At 45.2% G+C, this 26,514-nt stretch overlaps 1 protein-coding gene across 4 annotated transcripts in view; it reads right to left on the minus strand.

Annotated features, from left to right (window-relative positions):
• The window catches only part of ITSN1 (intersectin 1), a 100,300-nt gene that overhangs the window by 36,458 nt on the left and 37,328 nt on the right, over nt 1-26,514 (minus strand). For 3 of the 4 annotated variants that reach the window (XM_077293912.1, XM_077293916.1, XM_077293915.1), the window contains exons 4-19: nt 26,001-26,064; nt 21,709-21,869; nt 18,548-18,727; nt 14,653-14,749; nt 14,455-14,555; nt 14,094-14,157; nt 13,078-13,215; nt 11,189-11,301; nt 10,505-10,767; nt 4,626-4,775; nt 4,401-4,541; nt 4,072-4,159; nt 3,378-3,517; nt 2,645-2,772; nt 810-1,033; nt 448-566 (exon numbers count right to left, since the gene is read on the minus strand). In XM_077293912.1, the coding sequence (XP_077150027.1) occupies nt 448-566; nt 810-1,033; nt 2,645-2,772; nt 3,378-3,517; nt 4,072-4,159; nt 4,401-4,541; nt 4,626-4,775; nt 10,505-10,767; nt 11,189-11,301; nt 13,078-13,215; nt 14,094-14,157; nt 14,455-14,555; nt 14,653-14,749; nt 18,548-18,727; nt 21,709-21,869; nt 26,001-26,064 (2,171 nt within the window). The remainder of the gene's footprint in view (nt 1-447; nt 567-809; nt 1,034-2,644; nt 2,773-3,377; nt 3,518-4,071; nt 4,160-4,400; nt 4,542-4,625; nt 4,776-10,504; nt 10,768-11,188; nt 11,302-13,077; nt 13,216-14,093; nt 14,158-14,454; nt 14,556-14,652; nt 14,750-18,547; nt 18,728-21,708; nt 21,870-26,000; nt 26,065-26,514) is intronic. The other variant, XM_077293913.1, reaches the window with a different exon arrangement.

Below are 26,514 nucleotides of genomic sequence, written 5' to 3' on the forward strand. Positions count from 1 at the left end.
ACAAGCTCACAGCCCTGTCCCCTCAAACTGGTTTTATTGTTCACACCACTGAAGGGGGTATAGCCACAGAATGGACTAAATTACTAATATTTAGGTGATATTTCATAGAGGTGAAAAGAACAGTGGAAACAACACTGGTGACTGTATCAGAGTTAAGCAGCGCAAGTCACTAGAGCCGGTGTGAAACGATTCGGAGGACTCCATCCATCAGCCAGTGATCTGAGGATCTGAAAATCGTCCTGACGGCATCTGTTTATCTTCTTTTGATTAGGTGAACCAGTACAACATCACATACTACACGCTGCGATGGCGTTGTCATGCCAGGCTGACTAATCGAAAAAAGGAGCAGGGGTTGACGTCAGGTAAGAGGCGTGCTCAGGGCCACAGATTACTCACGTTACCAAATGACAGGTGTCCTGAGAATAGTTAAGTCCCCCAACTACTTACCATGATAATATCCCCGGGATGGATGGCGATTTCATCATGACTTCTTGCATCAAAAGGATACAATGCTCGGTAATACACGACCTTCACATCGCCTTGGGAGATCGTTAGTGGCGCTTTCTCTAAAGAAAAAGATGGGTGGAAACAAAAAAAAAAAAATACCATGAATGCCACTTTTCCCGTTTTATGTAGAACGATCGCAGGATCAGACTACACAAATGGCTAGATTGTAGGCTGTAACCATGAAGACGTATATTTCTATAAGATGATGACCCTTCAACGCAGCTACACACGCCAAGCCCACCACACGCTCAGCCCACCACACGCTCAGCCCACCACACGCACGCCAAGCCCACCACACACACCTGTACCTGTCCAGGGGACTTGTCCTCCAGGCTTCATTGGTTCGGGCGGCTGCTGGAAAAGTTTGCTGGATTTTTCCTGAATTTCCAACCTTCTCGCCTCCTCCATCCTCTTTAATGATTCCTCTCTCTTCAGCTTCTCCTCGTCTTGCAGGGCTTTGTGTCGCGGGGGCTCCTCTTCTTGCTTCACACGGTCCTGCCATTGTTGCTCATGCTCTTGGGCCTTCCTGAAGAACGGAGAAAGAGCAGAAGCAACGGATACGCCAGTAAGAGTTAACAGTCACTGATCTAACCCATTAATTGCTAATAAGATTCCCATTTTTACACCCAATAGAAAAGAGGAAGATAAGTAGACACCCCTCCCCCCCCCCCCCCTTGGATTGCTTATAGAGACCCAACATGATAAAGGGAAGGTACACCTTTTTAGCCCTTTAAGAAAGAGGCAAAAGTGTCCAGCATATGTGTGTATAACCAATAGTGACCGACTTGGAAGAATCCTTTACAAGCAGCCATGTCCTCCTCTTACAGATTAACCCTTTAGAAACAGCAGTGTCCTCTTTTAGATGGGCTACCTAAAGCTCAGTCATCCTATTAAAAAGCAGATATATAACAATAGTCTGCATTTGCATTTTACCATTTGTCTATTGGAATTCATTAATGAATCAATTTTGTCATGTTCATGATTCTCTCTCACAAAATTTGAGAAAAATTGGGCGACTCAATACTCCCATTGCATTCTATGGACCACATCTGACTACAGAGCTTTACTAACCAATCGGATGCTGTGTAGAATTTCACCGTATTCCTATCTTGTAGGATACACATTTTTACTATGATAAAGCAGGGGTCCAAGCTTTGGGACTCCTTCCAACCCTGAAAATGAAAGGACTACAGAGCGGACAGTGGTCTCCTGGCATCCACTGTCAGAGCATGCTTCGAGTTGTAGTTTCACAACAGTGGGAGTGGTTAGCCTTCGATTTAGACAGACATATTAACGTAGCCTGGAGAAACCTCTGCACTTTCACTGACAACACATGTACCGCCAAAAACAGGAGAGCAAGCTTCTCAGGTAGGTTAAGCTAAAGCCTCTCTGTACACTTGTCTTGGATGCTTTACACGGCTGCTCTGGTTCGCTGTCTGGCATGACTTGCTCTGCACTGTCACTATTCCTTTCATTAATGACCCTGAGTAACAAATGCATAGGGGGTATAATAGAGGATGTAACTCAGGATCAGTAATGTATGTACACAGTGACTGTACCAGCAGAATAGGGAGTGCAGCTCTGGGGTATAATACAGGATGTAACTCAGGATCAGTAATGTAATGTCTGTACACAGTGACTGCACCAGCAGAATAGTGAGTACAGCTCTGGGGTATAATACAGGATGTAACTCAGGATCAGTAATGTATTTACACAGTGACTGCACCAGCAGAATAGTGAGTGCAGCTCTGGCGTATAATACAGGATGTAACTCAGGATCAGTAATGTAATGTATGTACACAGTGACTGCACCAGCAGAATAGTGAGTGCAGCTCTGGGGTATAACACAGGATGTAACTCAGGATTGGTACAGGATCAGTAATGTAATGTATGTATACAGTGACTGCACAAGCAGAATAGTGAGTGCAGCTCTGGAGTATAACACAGGATGTAACTCAGGATTGGTACAGGATCAGTAATGTAATGTATGTACACAGTGACTGCACAAGCAGAATAGTGAGTGCTGCTCTGGGGTATAATACAGCATGTAACTCAGGATCAGTAATGTAATTTTTGTACATAGTGACTGCCGTATCCAACTACAATGACATATCTCTCTCCAACAGAGACTTCTTACCTGAGAGCCTCCTCCTTTTGCTTCTCCAGCTCATACACCTTCCGCTCCTGCTCCTTCAGCCTCATCTTCTCAGCCTCAATATCCTTCTGCTTTTCCAGCTGCTGTTTGTTGTGCATCTCCCGCAGCTCCTGAAAGAGGCAGTGACTTTCTTTTACACAAACATTCAGTCTTGAGTAACAAAGTTACTGGTCACAAACTAACAGTCAGCGAGCGACTGACGAGAACAGATTCTAACAAAGGTAATATCTTAAAGCTGTGTAGTGCCGACGCTGATAAATCACACGACCAAGTTTATAGAGTTTAATTCAGGCGGTTTTGGGATGAGTCTGCTCCGAAAAGTTGTTAAAAAAAAAAGCTGTGTGAACAAAGTCTTATCGTCAAATCCCTAAACCCAAAAGACTAAATCTTTAACAACACAGGTCCTAAAAGAGACCACAAGTGAATAGAAGCCTGGTGAGATGTGGAACCTATAAAACAGTCAATAAATGATATATAAAGCAAACAGCCTAAACCACTACATGTTACCTTTTGCCTAAATATTTTCACCCTGACCTGCACATTGTGACATAAGAATTGGACATGTTGGATTTCAACATACCTAATCTTTTCTTCTCATAAGAGACAAGCCACCATATATCTGAATTCACGTGTATTGGTGTACCAGGAGAGGGGTGTATGGACACCTTAAAACACAGCGCTGAGAGATGACGACAGGCAACACCACAGCCATTACCTTGAGCTGGTTGTTGAAGACATCAATCTCTTGTAGTTTTGCCCGGGTTTCCGTTTCCACCTCATCCAGTTGTTCTCGGAGCTGCTGACGACCCATTTCCTTGGCTTCCAAAGCCCTTCTTAGTGTAAGGAGGGAGTCTCCTGGGGACAGGACACAAGACTTCTATTAAATACAAACATGTCAGCTGGAACTTGGTCTGGTAAGACTTGCACAGAGTGTACAACATCTCTAAGCATGGCCTAAATCTCTTAAGAGGCCGAAAACTGCCATGGTAAACCATAAGTATTCTTACAATATAAATGAGTTAAGATCTATGGGCCGGACATAGATCTCCGCAAGAATCAGCTTCCAGAGTTTACTGTAATTGCCAGGGGTCATTACCAATGTGAGACATGTAGATCATAAGAGCAGACTGTCAGTCATTACATGTCTCACACTAGGAACGCCACCTTCTATGTAATAATCTCTGGAGGCAGATTCTCAGAGATCTATGTCCGGCCCATAGATCTGAACAGCTCATTTACATATTAAGATATATGTGGATTTCTCTGGAATAAGAAATCGGATCACAGATACTAAGGTATCATTTTATTCAACTTCCTAAGACCTACATGCCCATATAGACGGCTTAGGAGGGGTGATCCTACTGACAGATTCCCTTTAAACATTGTGACAAATCGAAATTAATACTCACTGTGTAAACTGTTCTGCTGAACTTGCTTTAGTTGGTCATTGAGCAATTGCTTCTCAGGAATCAATTTTCCAAGCAGTTGCTGAGACTCCTGAAAGAAAGAAAAAAAAGAAAAGAAAAAAAAAACAAAAACCCAAATGAATTAAAGTATCCCCCACTGGAACGCAGATCAGGTCATGCGCATATTGGGACTATTTTGGGTCTTGTAAATGCAACTTTTTTTTTTTCTTTTGCCTTTTTGAAGCACGGTTTCCCCTCCTTTATTTGAGAACAAAAAGGAACCCACGTGAACAAAAGGGAATTTATAAACTTCAAGAAGGATAATTCGTTACCTGTAGTTGCTGCTGCAGATGTGTTATTTCGGCGATCCTCAGCTCACGGGACTTGTTGGTACTTTCTAGCTCTTGCCGCTGTGTAGTGAGTCGGTATCTGATGTCTTGAAGTTTGCCTTCTAGCTGATGCTTTTTATCATTCTTCAAGAAAATTATAAAAAGACATCTTACAAGTTTCGGATCGTTTGGTAAAAAACTAAATAATATCAGTATTATAGAACTTACCAAAGCTTCCAGCTCAAATTCCAGCGTCTTCTTCTTGGCCTTCAGGATCACGATATCCTCTTGTTCCTTATTTCTCTGATTTAGGAGCTCCTGGCGGCGATTACGTTCCCACTCGAGTTGTCGCTGACGTTCTAGTTCTCGCTTTGCAGCCTGATAATAATAATATATGCTATGAGAATAAAAGGGTTTGAGGCCTGTAAGTTTACCTTTAAGCTATGTGCACACGTTCAGGATTTTTCGCAGTTTTCCATGGAAAAAAACGCAAAAAAACACAAAAAAAAAACCCGCTTACATAAGCATCCCATCATTTTTAATGCATTCCGCAATTTTTGCGCACACGATGCGTTTTTTCTCCAGCAAAAAAACGCATCGTGGTAAAAAACGCAGCATGTTTATTAATTTTGCGGATTTTTCGCTTTTTTACAGCTATATTATTGCATTGGGGAAGCTCAGGAAAAGGAGATTTTTGTGTACTCACCGTAAAATATTTTTCTCCGAGCCAATCATTGGGGGACACAGCACCACCCTGTTAGCCTATTGGCTGGTGGTTGTTGGTTTTTTGTTCCTTAATTTTGGGCATAGTTTACTTGTCTTGGTTTTACTCCTACTGCTTTACTACCGAGTCGTTACTGGCCAGTCAAGGGGTGTATACTGCAGAGGAGGAGTTAACTCTTTGTGTTTACTTGGTGTCCTCCTAGTGGCAAGCAGCATAACACCCATGGTCCTGTGTCCCCCAATGAGGCGTAGGAGAAAAAGGAGATTTTTGTGTACTCACCGTAAAATCTTTTTCTCCGAGCCAATCATTGGGGGACACAGGACCATGGGTGTTATGCTGCTTGCCACTAGGAGGACACTAAGTAAACACAAAGAGTTAACTCCTCCTCTGCAGTATACACCCCTTGACTGGCCAGTAACGACTCGGTAGTAAAGCAGGAGGAGTAAAACCAAGACAAGTAAACTATGCCCAAAATTAAGGAACAAAAAAACAACAACCACCAGCCAATAGGCCAACAGGGTGGTGCTGTGTCCCCAATGATTGGCTCGGAGAAAAAGATTTTACGGTGGGTACACAAAAATCTCCTTTCCTCCTACGCCTCATTGGGGGACAAAGGACCATGGGACGTCCTAAAGCAGTCCCTGGGTGGGGAGCAATTGCACTGCTAAAACCCCATGTACCACTGGCTTACTGAGGTACCGCTGTCTGCAGAATGCGCCTGCCGAGGGCAGCGTCTGCCGAAGCCTGGGTATGGATATGATAGTGCTTCGTGAAGGTATGCAGACTAGACCAAGTCGCAGCTTTACAAAGCTGTTGTGCGGACGCCTGGTGCCGAATGGCCCAAGAAGCACCGACCGACCGAGTTGAATGCGCCTTAATCCCTGCTGCGACAGGGCTGTTCCTGACACGATAGGATTTCTGAATAGTGGAACGAATCCACTTGGCTAGAGTGGCCTTTGAGGCAGGTAGACCTTTCCTATGTCCCTCCGGAAGCACGAACAGGACATCCGACTTACGGAAGGGAGCCGTGTGAGATATGTACCGCCGAAGAGCTCTAACCACATCCAGAGTATGGAGCGCTTTCTCGATACGATGGGTTGGTGCCGGACAGAATGACGGCAAGACAATGTCCTCATTTAGATGAAAGGAGGAGGCGACTTTCAGTAGGAAAGAGGGAGAGGTTCTCAAAACTACCTTGTCTGGGTGAAAAATCAGGAATGGGGGGGGGGGTCGGCAAGAGAGCCGCCAACACCGAAACTCTCCTGATTGACGTAATCGCCACGAGAAAGACCACCTTCCATGAGAGGAGGGTGAGAGAGATGTCCTGCAATGGTTCGAAAGGGGCCTCCTGAAGAACTCCGAGAACCAAGTTAAGATCCCATGACGCCAAAGGCATTCTATAGGGATATAGGGAGGGACCACCCGGGAGACTCCTTGGATGAACGTCTTAACCGGCAGTCTGGAAGCGATCTTTCGTTGGAAAAGAACAGACATTGCGGACACTTGTCCCTTGAGCGAGCTTAGGGCAAGGCCTGACTCTAAACCTGATTGGAGAAACTCCAGAATGGATGGAATGGAAAAGACCAAAGGAGAACGTCCATGGGTATTGCACCATGAAAAGAAGATGCGCCAGGTGCGATGATAAATGCGCATGGATACGGGTTTCCTAGCGCGAATCATGGTAGAAGAAACCCCTGGAGAAAATCCGGCTTTGGCTAAAATCCAGGATTCAACAGCCACGCCATCGAAGACAGGGCCCCGGAGTTCTGGTGGCAAATCGGGCCCTGTGAGAGAAGATATGTGCGATCTGGAAGGAGCCAGGGGGTGTCGGTGACCATTTGGACGAGTTCCGCGTACCATGCTCAGAGCAGCCAGTCGGGCGCGACGAGAATCACCGGTCTCCCCTCTGCTCTGATCGTCTTGATGACTCTCGGGAGCAGAGGAAGAGGCGGAAATATGTATGGCAGCTGGAACTGATGCCACGACAGGACCAGAGCATCTGCCCCGATGGCGCGAGGATCGCTGGAGCGACAAATGAACTGGGGAACCTGGTTGTTGAACCTCGAGGCCATGAGATCCACATCCTGCATCCCCCAGCGAAGGCAAATCTGCTGGAAGACTTCCGGATGGAGGGACCACTCGCCCGAGGAAAGACCTTGGCGACTGAGGAAGTCCGCTTCCCAATTCTCCACGCCCGGAATGTGGATCGCCAAGATGAGCGAGTGATTGGTCTCGGCCCAGCGCAGAATGTGGGAGACTTCGAGCATGGCTGTCCTGCTGCGGGTTCCCCCTTGATGTGGTTGATGTACGCCATGGCTGTGGCGTTGTCGGATTGAATTCTGATGGGATGGCCTGCGAGAAGGTGGTGAAAGTTGCGCAAGGCAAGTGTGATCGCTCGAATTTTTAAGATATTGATTGGGAGACGCGACTCTTGTGGACCAATGATCCTGTGCCGTGTGGTGATTGAAAACTGCGCCCCAGCCCAAAAGGCTGGCATCGGTGGTCACCACTAACCAGCGCACCGGAAGAAAGGACTTCCCTTGGTTCAGGGAGGACTGTAGCGTCCACCACCTGAGGGTCTGCCTAACCTGTGGAGGCAGGCGAAAACGACGGTCGAGGGAAACCGGGCTCCTGTCCCAGGCTAACAGGAGCGCCTGTTGCAAGGGACGGAGATGGAACTGCGCAAACGAAACGGCTTCCATCGCCGCAACCATTTTCCCGAGGATGCGCATTGCGAAGCGAATGGAGTGAGGGACTGGGCGGGAGAGCTTGCGCGCTCCCTGTTGTAAGGATAAGATTTTCTCCGGAGGGAGAACGACTGACCCGCGGGAAGAGTCCAAAATCATGCCCAGGAAGCAGATTTGCTGAGCCGGCACTGGAGATGATTTCTCGAAGTTGATCTTCCAACCCAGGCGAGAAAGAGAATCTACGGTGATGCTTACAGACTCCTCGCAGGCAGACTGGGACGGACCTTTGATTAATAGGTCGTCCAGATAGAGCAGGACTACCACTCCCCGAGCATGAAGAATGGCCATGACAGCCACCATGACCTTTGTGAAGACTCTGGGGGCGGTGGCAAGTCCGAAAAGCAAGGCACACACTGGAAGTGTTCTTCTTGGACTGCAAAGCGCAGGAACTGCTGATGAGAGGGAAAAATTGGAATGTGTAGATAAGCATCCTTGATGTCTATGGATGCGAGGAACTCTCCTTTTTCCAGGGATGCGACAATGGAACGGAGCGAGTCCATCCTGAAGTGTCGGACCCGTACGAACTTGTTCAGCAGTTTGAGGTCCAGTATGGGCCGTAGAGTCCCGTCCTCCTTTGGGACCACGAAAAGGTTAAAGTAAAACTCCTTGAACCTTTGATCTTGAGGTACCGGAGCGATGACACCGTCCCTTTGAAGCGCCTGTGTGGCCTGAAGAAGATGTGATGCCCTTGATTTGGGAGGAGAAGACTGGAAGAAGCGCGGAGGGGGGATGGAAGAAAACTCGATTTTGTATCCGAAAGACACGAGCTCTCTGACCCACTCAACGTGAACGACAGAGAGCCAATTTTGACGGAACAAAAGAAGGTGTCCGCCTACTTTGTCGGTGTCCGCCGGACACGCCAACGAGTCATTGTGTAGAAGGTTTAAGGGATGCGGACAGCTTAGGGGCAGACGGTCTCGGTCTGGGTTTCCAGGAACGATTTGGTCTGAATGAAACCTGGGAAGTTCTGTTTTCCCGTCGTCCCGAACCAGGGGAAGAGGGGAACCAACTGGAGTTGTTACGAAAGGACCGGAATCGAAACTGCTGTTGATTCTGAAATTTACTCTTCCCTCCGGTAGCGTCAGAAATGATCTGGTCTAGTTTCTCCCCAAATAAACGGCCCGCTTGGTAAGGTAGAGAAGTCAGCGACTTTTTGGAAGCAGAATCTGCTCTCCAATCGCGCCCTCCTGATGGAAATTGCGTTTGCAGCCGCTTGCGCTGCGCAATTAGCCGCATCTATGGAAGAGTTATCAACGAAATCTCCGGCCTGAGCTAACTGGTTAGCTAGTCTGGCCGTCTCTGGGGGAAGATTACTGCCATGGACGGTAGAGGTTAACACTTCTGCCCAGGCGCACGCGTCAGGGCGCAGAGGACGCAGCAAGTTGCATTTTTTGTGCGTCCAAAATCAAGCAAAAAAAGGACGCATGCGTCACAAAACAATGTGTTTTGCATGCGTTGTGCGTTGTGTCGCCGATGCGTCACCGACGCAACACACAACGCAAATGTGAACGTAGCCTTATACTGCAGACCATCTGTGGGAACACCGTGCACCATGCTCAATGTCATGATCGCTATTCCACCATTTCATTCCAGATTCTCGACCTATAAACACTTAGCAGACATGGATTGCTAGTCGTGAATTATGAGAGTCTCATTCATCATTTAAACTATCTGTTCATGGAAATTCACAAAAATCCAATTATATATGAGCAAAGCTCAATCATTCCGCCAATATCTTTTGTCTACATGTAGTTCACAAGTGCAGCAGAATATTTCAGGTGCCTAGTGAGAATTAATTGGATAGCTATTGGTTGAACAATGCTTTGACAGATCGTTCGACTGACAGCCATCTTTCCCATGCACAATATCAGAGGGTTCGGTGGACATTAGTCTACTATGTATGAGGGTCTTTGGAGTCACAGACTTGAATGTTTGGATATATGCTACTGCTCCCTCCTTATCAGAGGAGGACAAATATTACTCCGTCATAAGAGGGGTGGTAACATGAAGAAAAGTTCCTGAATCTCACACCTGCGGTCACTATACAAGGGGAGAAATAACACCTAGAGGTGTGAGAAGGCAGATAACATGGAGAAAAGTTCCTGCATCCCAAGATCCCAACAGGTCCTCCATCAGGAGGAGACAACTAATTGATTGGGTTCAAGGGTGATAACATAATAACATAATAACAAGTTCCTTTATCACCAATCACTACAGCTTTCCAAATACACCAACAAAGCAGCGGCCCATTGATTTTATTGATCGCAATGTAATGATTTTCCAACTCTGATTATTACCTAGCTCATAAACTAGCTGAATGAAAAATTCACATTCCCTTTAGGATGAAAGTAAATTGAATTTCCAATGGAAACCATTAATAAATGTAAGTGTGGTGAAGAGCTCTACCCCTTCATTTCTGAGAGCATCATTTCCACTGCGGAGCTCCCACCAGTAACCGGCACCCAGTACTGCCCACTTCGCGGCATCTTCCATGTGGCTAGATATGGATGATACTTGGCGTATCCCAATGATGCAAAAAGGATCCAATAACAGCCTAAAAAGTGTTTCCCTTATGTCTGCCGGCGCAGTCAATGAACGCGATTTTCTACGCCAGCTCCAGATCTCTGCTCAATTACCTCTCTCCGCTCGATCTCTTTCCTCCGTTCCTCTTCTCGTTGTCTCTCTACCTCCCGCTGCTTTTCTAACTGCTTCTCCAGCTCCTGTAGGCGCTTTCTCTCCAGATCCTGACGCTCGCGTTCCTTCCTCTCCAGCTCGGCCCTTTCCAGCTGGGCCAGCCTCTCCTGCTCTTTACGCTGCTGCTCCAGCAGGGCCTGCCGCCTCTTCTCCAATTCCAGGTTCCCACGCTCAAAGTTCTCCCTCTTTTTATCTTCAAACGTCACTGGGAGAGAACACACAAGGGCGGTCATTGGTGCTAGAAGTGACATACTTTGCTAGTGACCAGGGCAGGAGCTTCATGCTGCCCCATAATCGCCCTTTATTTGTGCATCTCAAGGCGTCCATCTTGCTCTGCCTCCAAAAATTAAGACAGCTGGAAACAGAGACAGTTGTACAAACCAACAAACGGGATAGTCTGGTGCAAGAGTTTCCAAAAAGGGAAAGTGATTACAATACAACCGCCTCGATAAATCCCAATATCTTCATTTGTGCAGATATTTTGGGATCCTTCCGTGTGGCCTGTGAGGATAGGGCATTAGTATCTAGGACCTGGACAATTCCTTCCAGAAATAGGGCCAAGAACAGTCCTCGGAGTAATTCTCTAGATCTGTTATACAATGCAAAAATATATATAAAATCCTCACCTGGTAGTTTTTTGTCCACCGGCTGTGGTTCTTCCTCTGCTGGTTCTTCAGGTAAACGTTGATCTACAGACACTGAGCTCATTATGGATATGCCGCTGCCAGAACGAACTCTTCTATAAAATATCCCCCCACCAAAAAAAACAAAAAAAACAGAACACATCAAGTCAGTACAACTCCTGTTTATCAAAACACTGAATATTGTCTATGTCCCCTCATGTCACTAATACTGCTCTGACCCATGGATGGACCCAAGATCTCTGTAGACGTCCTGTGACATTGGCACCAGGAGGTCAGCAGCAGATCCTTCAGGTCATGTGCATTGCTCGGTGAGGCCTCCATGGATCCCACAAATGCTCCATGTGTCTGAGATCTGGGGAGTTTGGAGACCAAGCCATGATCCAAATATACACAAAGAAGGACAGCGCCACATCAGGATGTGAAGAAAGCAACTTACATTTTAATCTGCCTCCTGCGGCAACGTTTCGGTCCGAGGACCTTTATCAAGCACAGTGTGCTTGATAAAGGTCCTCGGACCGAAACGTTGCCGCAGGAGGCAGATTAAAATGTAAGTTGCTTTCTTCACATCCTGATGTGGCGCTGTCCTTCTTTGTGTATATTTGGAACTGTGGACTGGGTTGGACCCCCCGGTAAGGACCTGCGCCTTTGAGTCCAAAAAAGACTATATAATTCTAGGGTGCGGCCCTACCACTATTGGATATTGCAAGCCATGATCCAGACCTCAAATCATTCCTGAAGGCAGGAGCATCAAACTCCTGAAAAGTCACTGCCATTATGGATTACCACCGCGATCATGGTGGGTGAGATCATAATAGGGTGAACGTCCACATGATGCGGAGCTCAGACACAAAGCGGTGTAACATGTAATAAGGACAGTTGATGAGAGCAACAGGTCTCCCGATTTGTGTAAATGTGGTGGGGACATAAACAGTACGAGCATCCATCTGACAATACGAGCGTTCATCCTCTCTTTTTAATAAAGCGGTGTGTCTATAGGCGTCTGTGGCCTAAAATGTGTCAGCGCCAAGTACAATTATTATTTTTTTTTGTTATTATTTAATAAGGATTTATCGTACTTACTTTTAAATATTTACTAATTGTTTTAAGTTAACACGAAATATATTTTGGCTTTTATTTGTAGTAAAGGCTGTGGGTATAGTTTGAATGCACATCGCGCCCGGGAAGAAGGACATATTGGAGGTGAAACCCTAGGTGTGCATGTAAATTTATATTATACACACACGTTGAAAAAAGATCTAGGAGGTCCATCGAGTTAAACCTTATACATTTCATCACTAGATTATCTATAACCCGCAATGTTATGTGTACTGAGGAAATCATCCAGCCCTTGTATAAAAGCCTTTATAGTGTCGGCCATTACTACCTCTTGTGGTCGGCATTCCATATTCTGACTGCTCTAACTCTAAAGAACCCCTTCCTATTTAGCTGCCGGAATCACCTTTTTCCACCCGTAATGACTGCCCCCTGGTCCTTAGTATGGTCCCTGGAAGGAATAAGTCATGTCCCAGTCCCTTGTGGTGAGATATATATATATATATATATATTTTTTTTTCACCTCGCACAATCTTGAGAGTTGCCACACATTGGTGTAGGAGCACTACTTATTTTTAATTTTCTGATCCTTTTGACAATTTGGTTCCAGTAGTATTCCTGCCTGCGTGGCATTATCAGGAGCAGTATAACCTTTGCATTCCTTTCCTTAACACCTCTCTAGTTTGTCTATAGACCAAACAGTGCAAAAAAAAAAAAACAAAAACGCACAAAATACTTTTTTATATAAAAAACACATGGCAGAAATACTCCTGATAGTGTGGAAGCAGCCAGACCATAATGTCACATGTGCTCCTCACCTAAAAGATGGAGGGATGTAATCTGGAGGCAGAACAGGAGGCAGCGGCTGGCCGGACATTGCGAGGTCTATTAAGTGCATAGCCAAGATAAACTCTTCAGCTGTCAACTTCCCATCTTGATCGATATCAGACAGATTCCTTCAAAAGTAAATAATATTAATATATGAAATAATAGAATAAACTAGACCTGCGCACGAGGTTGGAAAAGGAGAGACACAGAACGGCCATGTTGCACAATCAGGGATGGGCAAAATAATACAGAAGATTGGATTTGCCATTATATGCACAGGGAGTTTTCTAAATGTGACCCTTGAAAATAAACGGTTCCTAAAATGTCCCCATGGATCAGTTGTCTATCATGGTGAATTCCTTCCTTACATCGCCTCTGCAGGTTATGTTAATCATTACATTACACAGTTGTCATTGAAACCAATAGGCTGGCTGGGCATTGCAGGACAAGGCAGGTCCTCGAGGGAGACCGATACATTTTGCTAAGGAGCATCACGTCGTGATCCAAATAAAGGGGTTGTCCCCTTTTAAAAACAGTTGCTTACATGGTCAATTACACGTATAACAAAAAACTAAAAAAACAAACAAACTGGGCTTTACTTGCCCTCCCCAGGTCCAGCACGTGTCCCTGACATTACACAGGTCTTCACTGTCATGGTCTGTGTAGTGGTGGCATTAAATCAACCGTGCTACAGTCAATCACAGAGCTCTGCCAACGCAGACAGCACGAGCTGCTGAGATAAGTGATTTCCTGCAGGACTGTCGACGCGCAGCCTAGACCGATGCAGTGAGGACAACATTCTCAGCTCAGAAATACTTGAGTATATATGAATATGGATTTCATAAACTGCATTACTTTACCAGGAACCTGCCGGCATGCTTCTACCAATGGAAACAAAAATGGTCCTTTTTTTTGGCTCATCTCTTTGCCCATCGCACAGTTCGGCAGAAGAAAGCAAAGCAGTACAACCACATATCACACCGGAGTCGAGTGATCACATTCTTACCATATTGTAGCTAGTTGGGCTTGCGGTAAACTAGATTGCATAAGTATAGTTCTTGCCTGAGGACCTGAAATTAAAGCATCATTAATATATATAATTAACTGTGTGCAGGCATTAATAATTAATAGAAAGTAATAAAGCACAAATGCAGCGTAGTTTACAAGATGAACGGACTTCACCTACTGCATCACCTAAAGGGAGAAGTTACAAGATCATGCGGTGAAGGCCATCGTACTGAACCAGGCATGCATGGTCATTCATGGGGGGATGCAATCATCGTAACGAGGTCCGGCGGTCCATTTCGTAATCAGTATATGAATGAAAACGGTTCTTAAAAGTCAAGAAAAATTCCGTAAAATCGTACCCGTTAAGTGGCCGCTCATCGTTTTATCATGGCTGTTGAACAACTGTCTGTACTTTAGCCTTGAAGACTGAGGTACGGCCCATTCCACCACTGGAGGAGCCCTGTAGAAGAGAAAAAATAATTAGGATTATAAAAAAGAAAAAAAAAGGTTCAAATACACCCCATTATAAATGACAGTGGATGCTGTTGCTTACTCACACGGCCACATCAAAAGACTGGGCTTTCTGCAGCGTCTTACTGTTCATTTGGGCTCCGGCACCTGAACGTCCGAATGATGAACTCTTTGGCAATGTGGCTGCAAGTACAAGCATAAAAAAAAAGTCTCGTTTTAATGTTCTTGATGGAACGCGTATTATTTCAAGTCATCATGATCATCGTAATGTGGTGGGTGGGCACCGAGCGGGGGGAGCAGCATGGCCATAATGGCTCTGTGATGCCGAGAGATTTGATCTGTGCTGATGAATACTCACCTTGTGAAGTTTTCATAATTTTCTGTTCTTTAGGGCAGGGTCTTCTGGTTCTTAGTCCCACATCAGCCTCCTGATTACTCAGCGACCTGTCTCCTTTTTAAAATTCTGTGCCGCTGCCACCATCATTGTGTGGGCGACATGTACGCGGTGGGAGCCGGTGTCCCATGTGCAGGGCTTTAATAATATGATGCTGAAGGCGTCGCATACACAGATCGAGATTTCAGCGCAGTACATTTTTCATACCCCGATCTGCGCATGCGCCAACTGTGGTGCCATTTTATTCAAGCCCTGCACACGTCACCCGCACAATGATGGCGGCGGCACAGAAAAAGGAGGCAGGTCACCGAATAATCAGTGACCTGTATAAGAAGCAAAGGAGGCAGGTAGGGGGGAACGGAGAACCAGAAGAAGACCCTGCCCCAACATTGTACACAGAAGACATAATTTTATGAAAACTTCACAAGGCGAGTATTAAATCAGTCACTGAGCGGCTCCCTTCACATAAGGAATCAGACTAATTAACATCACAGCCCCAATATAGCCATGCCTTCAGTTTATAAGTCTCAATCCGGATGAAAGCTTCTTTTTAATGCATATTTTTCTTTACATGTCATTTTTTTATTACACTAATCTGGGGAAATGTCATTATACAGGAGGAGGAGGTGAGCTGTGACATCACCAATTGTGAATGGTGGATCCTGTGTTATCGACTGTATATAGAGGTCTTATCAGTCATTGTACAGGAGGAGGAGGTGAGCTGTGACATCACCTATTGTGAATGGTGGATCCTGTGTTATCTACTGTATATACAGAGGTTATCAGTCATTGTACAGGAGGAGGAGGTGAGCTGTGACATCACCTATTGTGAATGGTGGATCCTGTGTTATCTACTGTATACACTATGTTCCAAATTATTATGCAAATGACATTTTTCTCGGATTTTCCTAAATGGTCGATGTACATGACAGTCAGTCTAAGAAAAGTCTTCACCCTTTAGAGTATACATCGAATTTTATTGAAGAAACCTCCCAATGATAACAGTATAATCTCCAAAATGAATAAAAACTCAAAATGCACTGTTCCAAATTATTAGGCACAGTAGTATTTCTAAACATTTGATATGTTTTAAAGAACTGAAAATGCTCATTTGTGGAATTTGCAGCCTTAGGAGGTCACATTCACTGAACAAAAAAGCTATTTAACTCCAAAACATCCTAACAGGCCAAGATACATGTTTACATAGGAACCCTTCTTTGATATCACCTCCACAATTCTTGCATCCATTGATCTTGTGAGTTTATGGAGAGTTTCTGCTTGTATTTCTTTGCATGAAGTCAGAAAAGCCTCCCAGAGCTGCTGTTTTGATGTGAACTGCCTCCCACCCTCATAGATCTTTTGCTTGATGATACTCCAAAGGTTCTCTATAGGGTTGAGTTCAGGGGAAGATGGTGGCCACACCAGGAGTTTATCTCCTTTTATGCCCATAGCAGCCAATGACTGAGAGGTATTCATTGTCATGCATGAAGATGATTTTGTTCCTGAAGACACATTTCTGCTTTTTAGACAATGGAAGAAAGTTGTCAGTCAGAAACTCTATTTACTTTGCTGAGGTCATTTTCACACCTTCAGGAACCTTAAAGGGCTCTACCAGCTGGTTCCCCATGATTCCAGCCCAAAACATGACTCCTCCACCCACTTGCTGACGTCGCAGCCTTGTTGGGACATGGTGGCCATCCACCAACCATCCTCTACTCCATCCATCTGGACCGTCCAGGGTTGCTTGACACTCATCAGTAAACAAGACTGTTTGACAATTAGTCTTCATGTATGTCTGTGCCCACTGCAACCGTTTCTGCTTCTGAGCACTGTTTAGGGGTGGCCGAATAGTAGGTTTATGCACCACAGCAAGCCTTTGAAGGATCCTACACCTTGAGGTTCGAGGGACTCCAGAGGCACCAGCAACTTCAAATAACTTTTTGCTGCTTTGTAATGGTATTTTAGCAGCTGCTCTCTTAATCCAATGAATTTGTTGGGCAGAAAACTTCCTCATTATGCCTTTATTTGCATGAACTCTGTCTGTGCTCTGTTTCAGTCACAAATCTCATCAGAGTATGATGATCACTCTTAAGTTTTCGTGAAATATCTAATTTTTTCATACGTTGTCCAAGGCATTGCACTATTTAACGGTTTTCAGCAGCAGAGAGATCCTTTTTATTTCCCATATTGCTTGAAACCTGTGACCTGCATAATAATGTGGAACATCATTTGAGTAGTTTTCCTTTAATTAGAATCACCTGGAAAACTAATTATCACATGTGTTTAAGATTGATTTCAGTGATTCATTGAGCCCTGAGACACAATACCATCCACAAGTTTATTTAAAAAAACAATTAAATCTTTATGACACTTAAATCCAATTTGCATAATAATTTGGAACACAGTGTATAGAGGTGTTATCAGTCATTTACAGGAGGAGGAGGTGAGCTGTGACATCACCTATTGTAAATGGTGGATCCTGTGTTATCTACTGTATATAGAGGTGTTATCAGTCATTGTACAGGAGGAGGAGGTGAGCTGTGACATCACCTATTGTGAATGGTGGATCCTGTGTTATCTACTGTATATAGAGGTGTTATCAGTCATTGTACAGGAGGAGGAGGTGAGCTGTGACCTCTCCTATTGTTAATGTTGGAGGATATGAGGAGCTGTTTGCTGGGGTACTCACCCTGTAACGCGGCTTCAGCCATCGCCACCTATGACCTGTGGTACAGGGCATACAGACACCACAGAGCCAGGACCCCTTTATTAGTAAGGGGGACTTTGTGCATGTCAGTTCTGCTGGATTTCTACAAGCCCCTTTTAGATAAATGATAGAGATGAGCAAATCGACTCAAGACCGTGGACCAGCGGACAGTAGCCTATGGCCGCCCTGCGAGCCGCCTCCTTCCTGTATCCCAGCTTCCCCTTTGATAAGTCGGCCTGATGAAACATTACCGCAACAATGACGTCACACCAGGCCGGCTAATCAAAAGAACAGCTGGAGATGCCGGCAGGTAGGAGGCAGCGTGCAATGCTCCCATCCGGAAGCCGTGGCAGACTGACTCGGTGGCTTCGCTCATCTCTAATGAACGGGACAGTTGCATAAACTCCAATGCCAAGCTTCAGAAACCACCTCGTTCCTCAGTGATTAGTGCAGAGATGGCCGTGGCACAAACTACATAAACCTCCTCATATCTCAGTTTTTCTGGTATTCCCTGAGATCAAAGCGATATTGTGGCTGATGTGCCACCAATAAAATAAATGACCCATCTACAGTACAGGTGACACATGTAGGATCGATGGCGGTCCAACCAGTGGAACCACTACTGGTGCTGAAACAATACTGTGTCGCTCCTGTGAAAGACATGACCACGGCTCCATTCACTTCAATGGAGGGAGGTAGTAGTGTGCAGGTAATGCTTCCATAAACAGTGAATGGGGGACACGAGAATTCAGTCATTACGGCCATTGGTCAGACTCCCACCGATCGTACGTTTATCGCCTTGTCCTGTGTCATAAGCGTTATTGGTGGGATAACGCTACAAACATGACGGGTGGCAGAGGATCAGTGACGAGCAGCGTACCCGAGTGAGCAAAAGCAGGAAGAGGCTGGATTACGGCGGGCGCTCCGTTGGCCAGAGGTGGCGCTGCTGCAGCAGGAACAGAGGACACTAGTGGAGGAGACATCCCTACTACTGGAATGGGAGGCATTGGCACAGGGGCCACAGCAGCCATGGGTGGCAAACCAGTAATTCCACTTATACCTAGAAAACACAAAAAAACAGTGCAGCTCGTACATATCTGTGTGATGGAGGACATGCCCAACTCCTACAGAATAAGGGAGAAGGGGCCATGCCAAGAAAAGTTTAGCTTCTGGGTTTATTAAGTTGATGAAGTTCACATTGCTTCATCGGTTCTAGGGCGAGATGGGCGACAATCGTGACGACCGGCAACATAGAAAGGGATTCACGCTTATAATAACAGTAAACGCACCAATCTGTAACATCATTAGTAAAACTGTAAATCACGATTCTACTGATTGTTTTTGGAAACAGTCATCAAGTTTGCTGACACACGCCTAGTAGGGTGGCGGAGTTGACATAACGTAGGTGGAACAGGTTTTCCCAAGTAGTTATTTTAGGTATTCAGAAGACACATAGCATCAAAAAGAAATGGAGTGAGCAAGAATTTCAGCTCTGAAGCCTGCGGCCCTAAAATGCAGCTCTGGAGTACAGTTCCTTGCAAAAGTATTCAGCTCCCTGGAACTTTTCAACCTTTCCCCACATATCATGCTTCAAACAAAAAGATACCAAATGTAAATTTTTGGTGAAGAATCAAAAACAAGTGAAACACAAATGTGAAGATGAGTTAAATTTATTGGTTATTTTACATTTTTGTGGAAAATCAAAAACTGAAAAGTGGGGCGTGCAATATTATTCGGCCCCTTTAACTTAATACTTTTTTGCGCCACCTTTTGCTGCGATTACAAGTCACTTGGAGTATGTCTCTATCAGTTTTGTTCATCGAGAGACTGAAATTCTTGCCCATTCTTCCTTGGCAAACAGCTCGAGCTCAGTGAGGTTTGATGGAGATCGTTTTGTGAACAGCAGTTTTCAGCTCTTTCCAGATTCTCGATTGGATTGAGGTCTGGACTGTGACTTGGCCATTCTAACACCTGGATACGTTTATTTGTGAACCATTCCATTGTAGATTTTGCTTTATGTTTGGGATCATTGTCTTGTTGGAAGACAAATCTCCGTCCCAGTCTCAGGTCTTTTGCAGAATCCAACAGGTTTTCATCAAGAATGGTCCTGTATTTGGCTTCATCCATTTTCCCATCAATTTTAACCATCTTCCCTGTCCCTGCTGAAGAAAAGCAGGCCCAAACCATGATGCTGCCACCACCATGTTTGACAGTGGGGATGGTGTGTTCAGGGTGATGAGCTGTGTTGCCTTTATGCCAAACATATCATTTGGCATTGTTGCCAAAAAGTTCGATTTTGGTTTCATCTGACCAGAGCACCTTCTTCCACATGTTTGGTGTGTCTCCCAGGTGACTTGTTGCAAACTTTAAACAGCACTTTTTATGGATATCTTTGAGAAATGGCTTTCTTCTTGCCACTCTTCCATAAAGGCCAGATTTGTGCAGTGTATGACTGATTGTTGTCCTATGGACAGACTGTCCCACCTCAGCTGTAGATCTCTGCAGTTCATCCAGAGTGATCATGGGCCTCTTGGCTGCATCTCTGATCAGTCTTCTCCTTGTTTGAGATGAAGGTTTAGAGGGACGGCCGGGTCTTGGTAGATTTGCAGTGGTATGATACTCCTTTCATTTCAATATGATCACTTGCACAGTGCTACTTGGGATGTTTAAAGTTTTGGAAATCATTTTGTATCCAAATCCGGCTTTAACCTTCTCCACAACAGTATCACGGACCTGCCTGTTGTGTTCCTTGGTCTTCATGATGCTCTCTGTGCTTCAAACAGAACCCTGAGACTATCACAGAGCAGGTGCATTTATACGGAGACTTGATTACACACAGGTGGATTATATTTATCATCATTAGGCATTTAGGACAACATTGGATCATTCAGAGCTCCACAATGAACTTCTGGAGTGAGTTTGCTGCACTGAAAGTAAAGGAGCCGAATAATATTGCACGCCCCACTTTTCAGTTTTTGAATTTCCACAAAAATTTAAAATAACCAATAAATTTCGTTCAACTTCACAACTGTGTTCCACTTGTTGCTGATTCTTCACCAAAAATTTACATTTGGTATCTTTATGTTTGAAGCATAATATGTGGGAAAAGGTTGAAAAGTTCCAGGGGGCCGAATACTTTCGCAAGGCACTGTATAATTTTGTTCCCCAAGACTGTGCCCAGTGCAGAAGATCCATACAGACTTGACGGGGAGTTTGGTGGAAGAACATGATGGAGCCCGGATCTCAGCCCCATCCAGCAACTAGACTGGAGATTGTGAGCCCGGCCTCCTCAACATCAGTATCTGAACTCACAAATATTCTTCTGGGTGAAGGAGGAAAAATTCCCATAGACATCTCCAAAATCTTGTAGACACCCTTCCCAGAAGAACTGAAAATGCAGCACCCGGGAGAAAATTACCATGACTCCTCTCGGGAGCAGCCAGCTTTCAGTTATGAAGACGGGCTAATGCGGCTACAGTCACTGCTTACAGCACAGACGCACTGCAAAGCTGGCTGTCAGTCAGTGCCGGGGCATGCTTACAGGCTCCACTCTGTGACTAACTGCTGCGGACGAACCTGCACGACTGAAAGCCGGCGGCTGCCAGGAAGATTGAAGTTATTGTTCTCCCAAATGTAACACTTTCAGTACAGGGCACCTTCATAACGTTATTATCATATAGATTCACATTAATGATGACATTCGTATTGACTGGTTTCCTTTAATATGGCTATTATGCAAATTAAATATGCAAATTTTATTCCGTAGTAAATTGCAGAAGTGTTTGTTTTTACAAGAACTAGCCAACATTGTCCATCTATGAAGATGGGAATAACCCTTAAAAAAAAAAAAAAAAACAGGATCGGTTGCAATTTCTGTGATCATACATTTATCATCTATCTTATGGATGGGAAAAGTAATTTGTTTGAAGATTTTTTCCTACCTAACGTATTTATATATTTATCAATCAGAATAAAAGAAACATTTGTTTGCAGGCATTCACTTCAAGGTAAGAAGTTAAATGTCTCAATGTGGATACGAACCAAATCCCGCAGAAGCTGGCATGGCGACTGGTTGCTTCAACATGGCGGCGGGGAGAGCAGATGGCAGGGGGTAGCCTTGCAGCTTCAGTTTGATCAGTTTCATAGCTATGGAGAACTCCAGCTGGTCCATTCTACCGTCATTGTTCATGTCAGCCAGTGCCCTGGAGAGAAATGAACGTTCACTGATCACCACTGGCAATAACACGAAGGATCAGAGCAGCGCTGACTGCAGCTGGAGCACCGCCACGCGTCAGCCGCGGCACCGCCGGGGCACACCGCTGGCATCAGGTGCAACCGGCACACCTGTACCTAAACTCCACTCGTAAAATGTATCCCCGGGACAGAAGAAATAACCATAATACACTCGCTCAGGGACTGCCCACATAATATGCCACCATCTTGCTGCCTTCTCGGCACTCTAATCTAGCTGCCCGCCTCTGAACACTTGTGAAGCCCTAAACCTATATTCAACAGAGTGTTTACAAGGATATATAATATTACACTGGGATCTTAGCACCTATTTTATACAATGCCTTGGCAGCTGCAGCCTGACATTGAGTATTACATGTCCTGTTCTGCGATCTCCATTTAAAAGATTATTCCCAACATTAAAAGTCATCATTTACCCGCAATATTGGTAATAACTTGTGGACTGGTTAAGGTCTGTCTACAAAGACACCCACCGATCCTGAGAAGAGGGTGCCACCTCTCCTATGGGACTGAGAGGGACATAGCGGCTTGCTATCATTGACAGTTCCGTAGCCAATAGGCCACTCCAGCAGGGTGTTTCAGAGTCCCATTCTCAGGGTCAGTAGTAGTCCCGATGGACAGACCTCCAACGAACTAGCGAGGTATAACACTTAACGCTTGGAATATTCCACCAATTTTTCTGCCCAATGTGATTACTGAGACCTTAGAAATTATCATCGATTCAATGGATAAAGAAATGCACGATCAGTGGGGGTCTAGGCGCTAGGACCCTCACCGATCACTAGTAGGTCTGTTTTATGAATGATGGAGATGGCGGTGAGACCCGCTGATCTTGCTTTTAATCACCTATCCCGTATCTGCCAAGTTCCTGCCCATGCTGCCAGCTAATTCAGGTCTCGTGTATTATTATTATACGACCATAATGCAAAGTTTTGTATCATCAGCAAAAACGGATACTTTAATCCATTTATTCCTGACCTTGTGGACGGGAATGAAAACTAAAGTAACACAGATCTCGCCACTAGGATATCAGAAGCCGAAGACTATACCGGTCTATTATCCAACTTAGGTACCACTACATCTTATCTGTTTAAAAACACCTAAAAAAAATCACTCAAAAAACAAAAAAAAGGGGTATACCTATCTTGAGGCATCATCAATTATTCATAGGATAGGCTGATCGGTAGGGGTCCGACCATTGAGTGTCTTGCACAGGGTGGTGGACGGACATGCGTACCACCACTCCATTTATTTTCTATGGGACTGGCGGAGATAGAGTTCGGTGCTCGACTTTTTCCAACAGCCCCATAGACAATGAATGGAGCCAATGGTGCAGATGTCCGTTCATGACTCTATTCAGAAAGGGCTCTGCAGTGCCCCTATCTCAAGATCAGAATGGGCAGAGACCAAATTCTAAGACCAATAAGTTATACGTTTTTATATGAATAAGATGGGAATACCCCTATAACTGCAGTGAAACAGAGGAGGGAAAACATGTGTCCATGATCTGCTCCAGATTATGGCATAAAAATAAAAAAAATGCCATGAGGCTATAGAAGGCAACCGGTGCAAGGTTTTTTATGAAACCCAAATTGCAAAAAGGATTTTTAGCCCCAACAATATCCGGCCAGTATGTAGGATCCATGTTTCAGAAGCACAAATTCGGCAGAATATTAGGGGGAAAGTGATAACCTGGCTTATTCAGTGCGATCAAAATGTCTGCGGTCTTATTACAAACTCTTATTTTAGCAGCAAAAGACAACGGTGGATAAGAGCTCAGTGTCCTCCTCTAATTCTGAATTATTTGCATCCATATCCCCCATCAGAGCTGTCTGCCATTACAGTGTGCCGGCACAATTCATCTCATGTACGGCCGTCGTTCAGGCAGATTTCAGCAGATCCTTGGCCCGGCTCCCAGTAAAGGGCTAAACCACTATTTTAATGAGAGCAGAAAGGCATTCATGAGCAAATGTGTTTCCCCACACAAGACTGGAGACGTAATGTCTTGTAAGTGGAAGAGACAGAACCTTGCTTATCTCTGGGGGAGAATAAGCACATTGGGCCGGTCAGGAGCAGTAACAGGCGGAGAGGGGGAAATCCTGCACAATGTAGTGATCAGACAGAGCAGCCTCAGGGAAGCCCTACAAGAGCCCCAGCTGTGCCAGGGGGCGACACTGTACCAGTCACCGGATCACTGAGCGCCAGGGACAATACCAGGACTCGGCGGACACATCCTTTTCTGTACTCGGCGGTATTAAGTCTGGAGGCCCTGGGCCTTTCACACGGACTGATAATAGGCAATAAAAGTTGTGCAAACATGGCGGCAGTCAGCTGATAACCGGCAAAACGCTGGATGATTCTCGATCCTGTAAATGATCCAGAGTCGGCAGCACACCGTCACGGGTAAACAGGGAAAGTGCTGCAGACTACATGACTGCTGTTTGGGAACAGTGCAAACTTGCGATCATTTTATCCACTCTTTAAAATGAGCGCAGATATACTCAAGAGCAGAAAACTGCCCAATGTAAACGCGTCTTACACATCAGAAGTGGGGCCGCCAAAGTCCTTCCAACTTTACCCCTAATGCCAAGGAAAATGCACAATACATTTGCTCTGCATGAAGATAAATGGCAACCATATGCATCTTCCTATTGTGACTATTGAACGGAGGCGGAACATGCAGCCGCAGGGACTCGGACATGGTATTAGAGCACGTGGAAAGCACCATTAGCACATGAGCATGCTCACATAACACCTGATCCCAGCACACTCGCTTATCACTACTAGCCATGTCGCCTATCAGTGAATGTAAACATTGTATGGAGCTAGAAAACCACGGCTCTGCAATATCAGGGAATGAGCACCACATAGTGTTCTGCACCATGGCATCCTGACTCCAGGCAATAGTTTTAGGGTATGTGCACACGTTGCGGATTTCTTGCAGAAATTTCCTGAAGAAAACCGGAAATTTTCTGCAAGAAATCCGCATTTTTTTTTTTGCGTTTTTTTTGCGTTTTTTTCGCGTTTTTTTAGCATTCTGCAAGCGTAATTAGCTTGCAGAATGCTAAAGTTTTCCAAGCGATCTGTAGCATCGCTTGGAAAACTGACTGACAGGTTGGTCACACTTGTCAAACATACTGTTTGACAAGTGTGACCAACTTTTTACTATAGATGCAGCTTATGCAGCATCTATAGTAAAAGATCGAATGTTTAAAAATAATTAAAAAAATAAAAAAAAAAAGGTTATACTCACCCAGACATCTCCTCAGCGGCGTCCGTTCCTCTTCCTATAGCTGGTCTGTGCGCGCAGGACCTTCCGTGACGTCACGGTCACGTGAGCGGTCACATGACCGCTCACGACCAATCACAGGACAGTGACGTCATCGGCAAGGTCCTTCACCGCACATCAGCTACAGGAACCGAAGCGACAGCATGCAGTGGAGGCGGGAAGACATCGAGGGTGAGTATAGGACTATTTTTTATTTTAATTCTTATTTTTTGACCACTTATATGGTGCCCAGTGCGTGGAGGAGAGTCTCCTCTCCTCCACCCTGGGTACCAACCGCACATAATCTGCTTACTTCCCGCATCGTGGGCACAGCCCCGTGCGGGAAGTAAGCAGATCAATGGACCCCTAGGTGTGCGGAATCCCCTGCAATTCCGCATTTTAATGAACATGTTGCTTTTTTTTCCGCGATGCGATTTTTTCGCGGAAAAAAAGGCTACATTTGCACAAAAAATGCGGAATACACTGAAAATAATGGGAGGCATATGTAAGCGTTTTTTTCGCGTTTTTATCACGTTTTTATAGCGAAAAAACGCGAAAAAAAACGCGAAAAATACTTAACGTGTGCACATGGCCTTATACGTCCGCCTCTGCAAGCAGCAGACTGGGGAGGGAGCCCTATTGTCGGTCTTCCCCCAAGGATAGGCCATCAATACCTAAGTAGTGGATAACTCCTTTCATAACTCCGGCCACAGACTGCATCTTCAGGCATTGCCCAGAGGGCCATAGGTAACAGCCTTGATGGACATATTACGCTTGTGTTCATGAGCAGGAGCCCCCTGCCGAGGATACTCACCAGATCTGTGCAAGTACAGGCGGGTGCAGGCCAGACTGCAGGAAGAAGTTTCTGGCCTGGTCTCCTACAGGAAAATGAAAGAAGGCAAGAGAGTAAGTAAGGGAAAAAAAAAACAAACAAAAAAATTGCCGTCATCCACCCGGGCCTTGGCCTTTTTAAAGGCGTTGTATATGTCTGTGGTCACTATGACTGCAGTCTTAAACATCCTCACAGCCCACACTGTCAGGAGTAGGTGACCATCTGACCTTGAGTATCTGATTTATATACTTCCGGCCACATTACGACTAGAGTTGTCCATCCTTGCTCAATACACTTGCACTGAGTGATGCCACGTACGTCTAGTCGGCATGTGACCGCATGTATGAAAATTGAAAACTTGAGGTCACACGCTCCCACACTGGCACATTTACGTTGTGAGGATTAACAAGACTGCAGGTACATAGAATGACTGCAAACTTGTACTCCATGGACAATCCCTTTAAGATAAAGTTCTTTGTACTCCTTATATAAAAGA

This window comes from Ranitomeya variabilis, chromosome 3 (genome assembly GCF_051348905.1).
Source record: "Ranitomeya variabilis isolate aRanVar5 chromosome 3, aRanVar5.hap1, whole genome shotgun sequence".
Taxonomy (NCBI): domain Eukaryota; kingdom Metazoa; phylum Chordata; class Amphibia; order Anura; family Dendrobatidae; genus Ranitomeya; species Ranitomeya variabilis.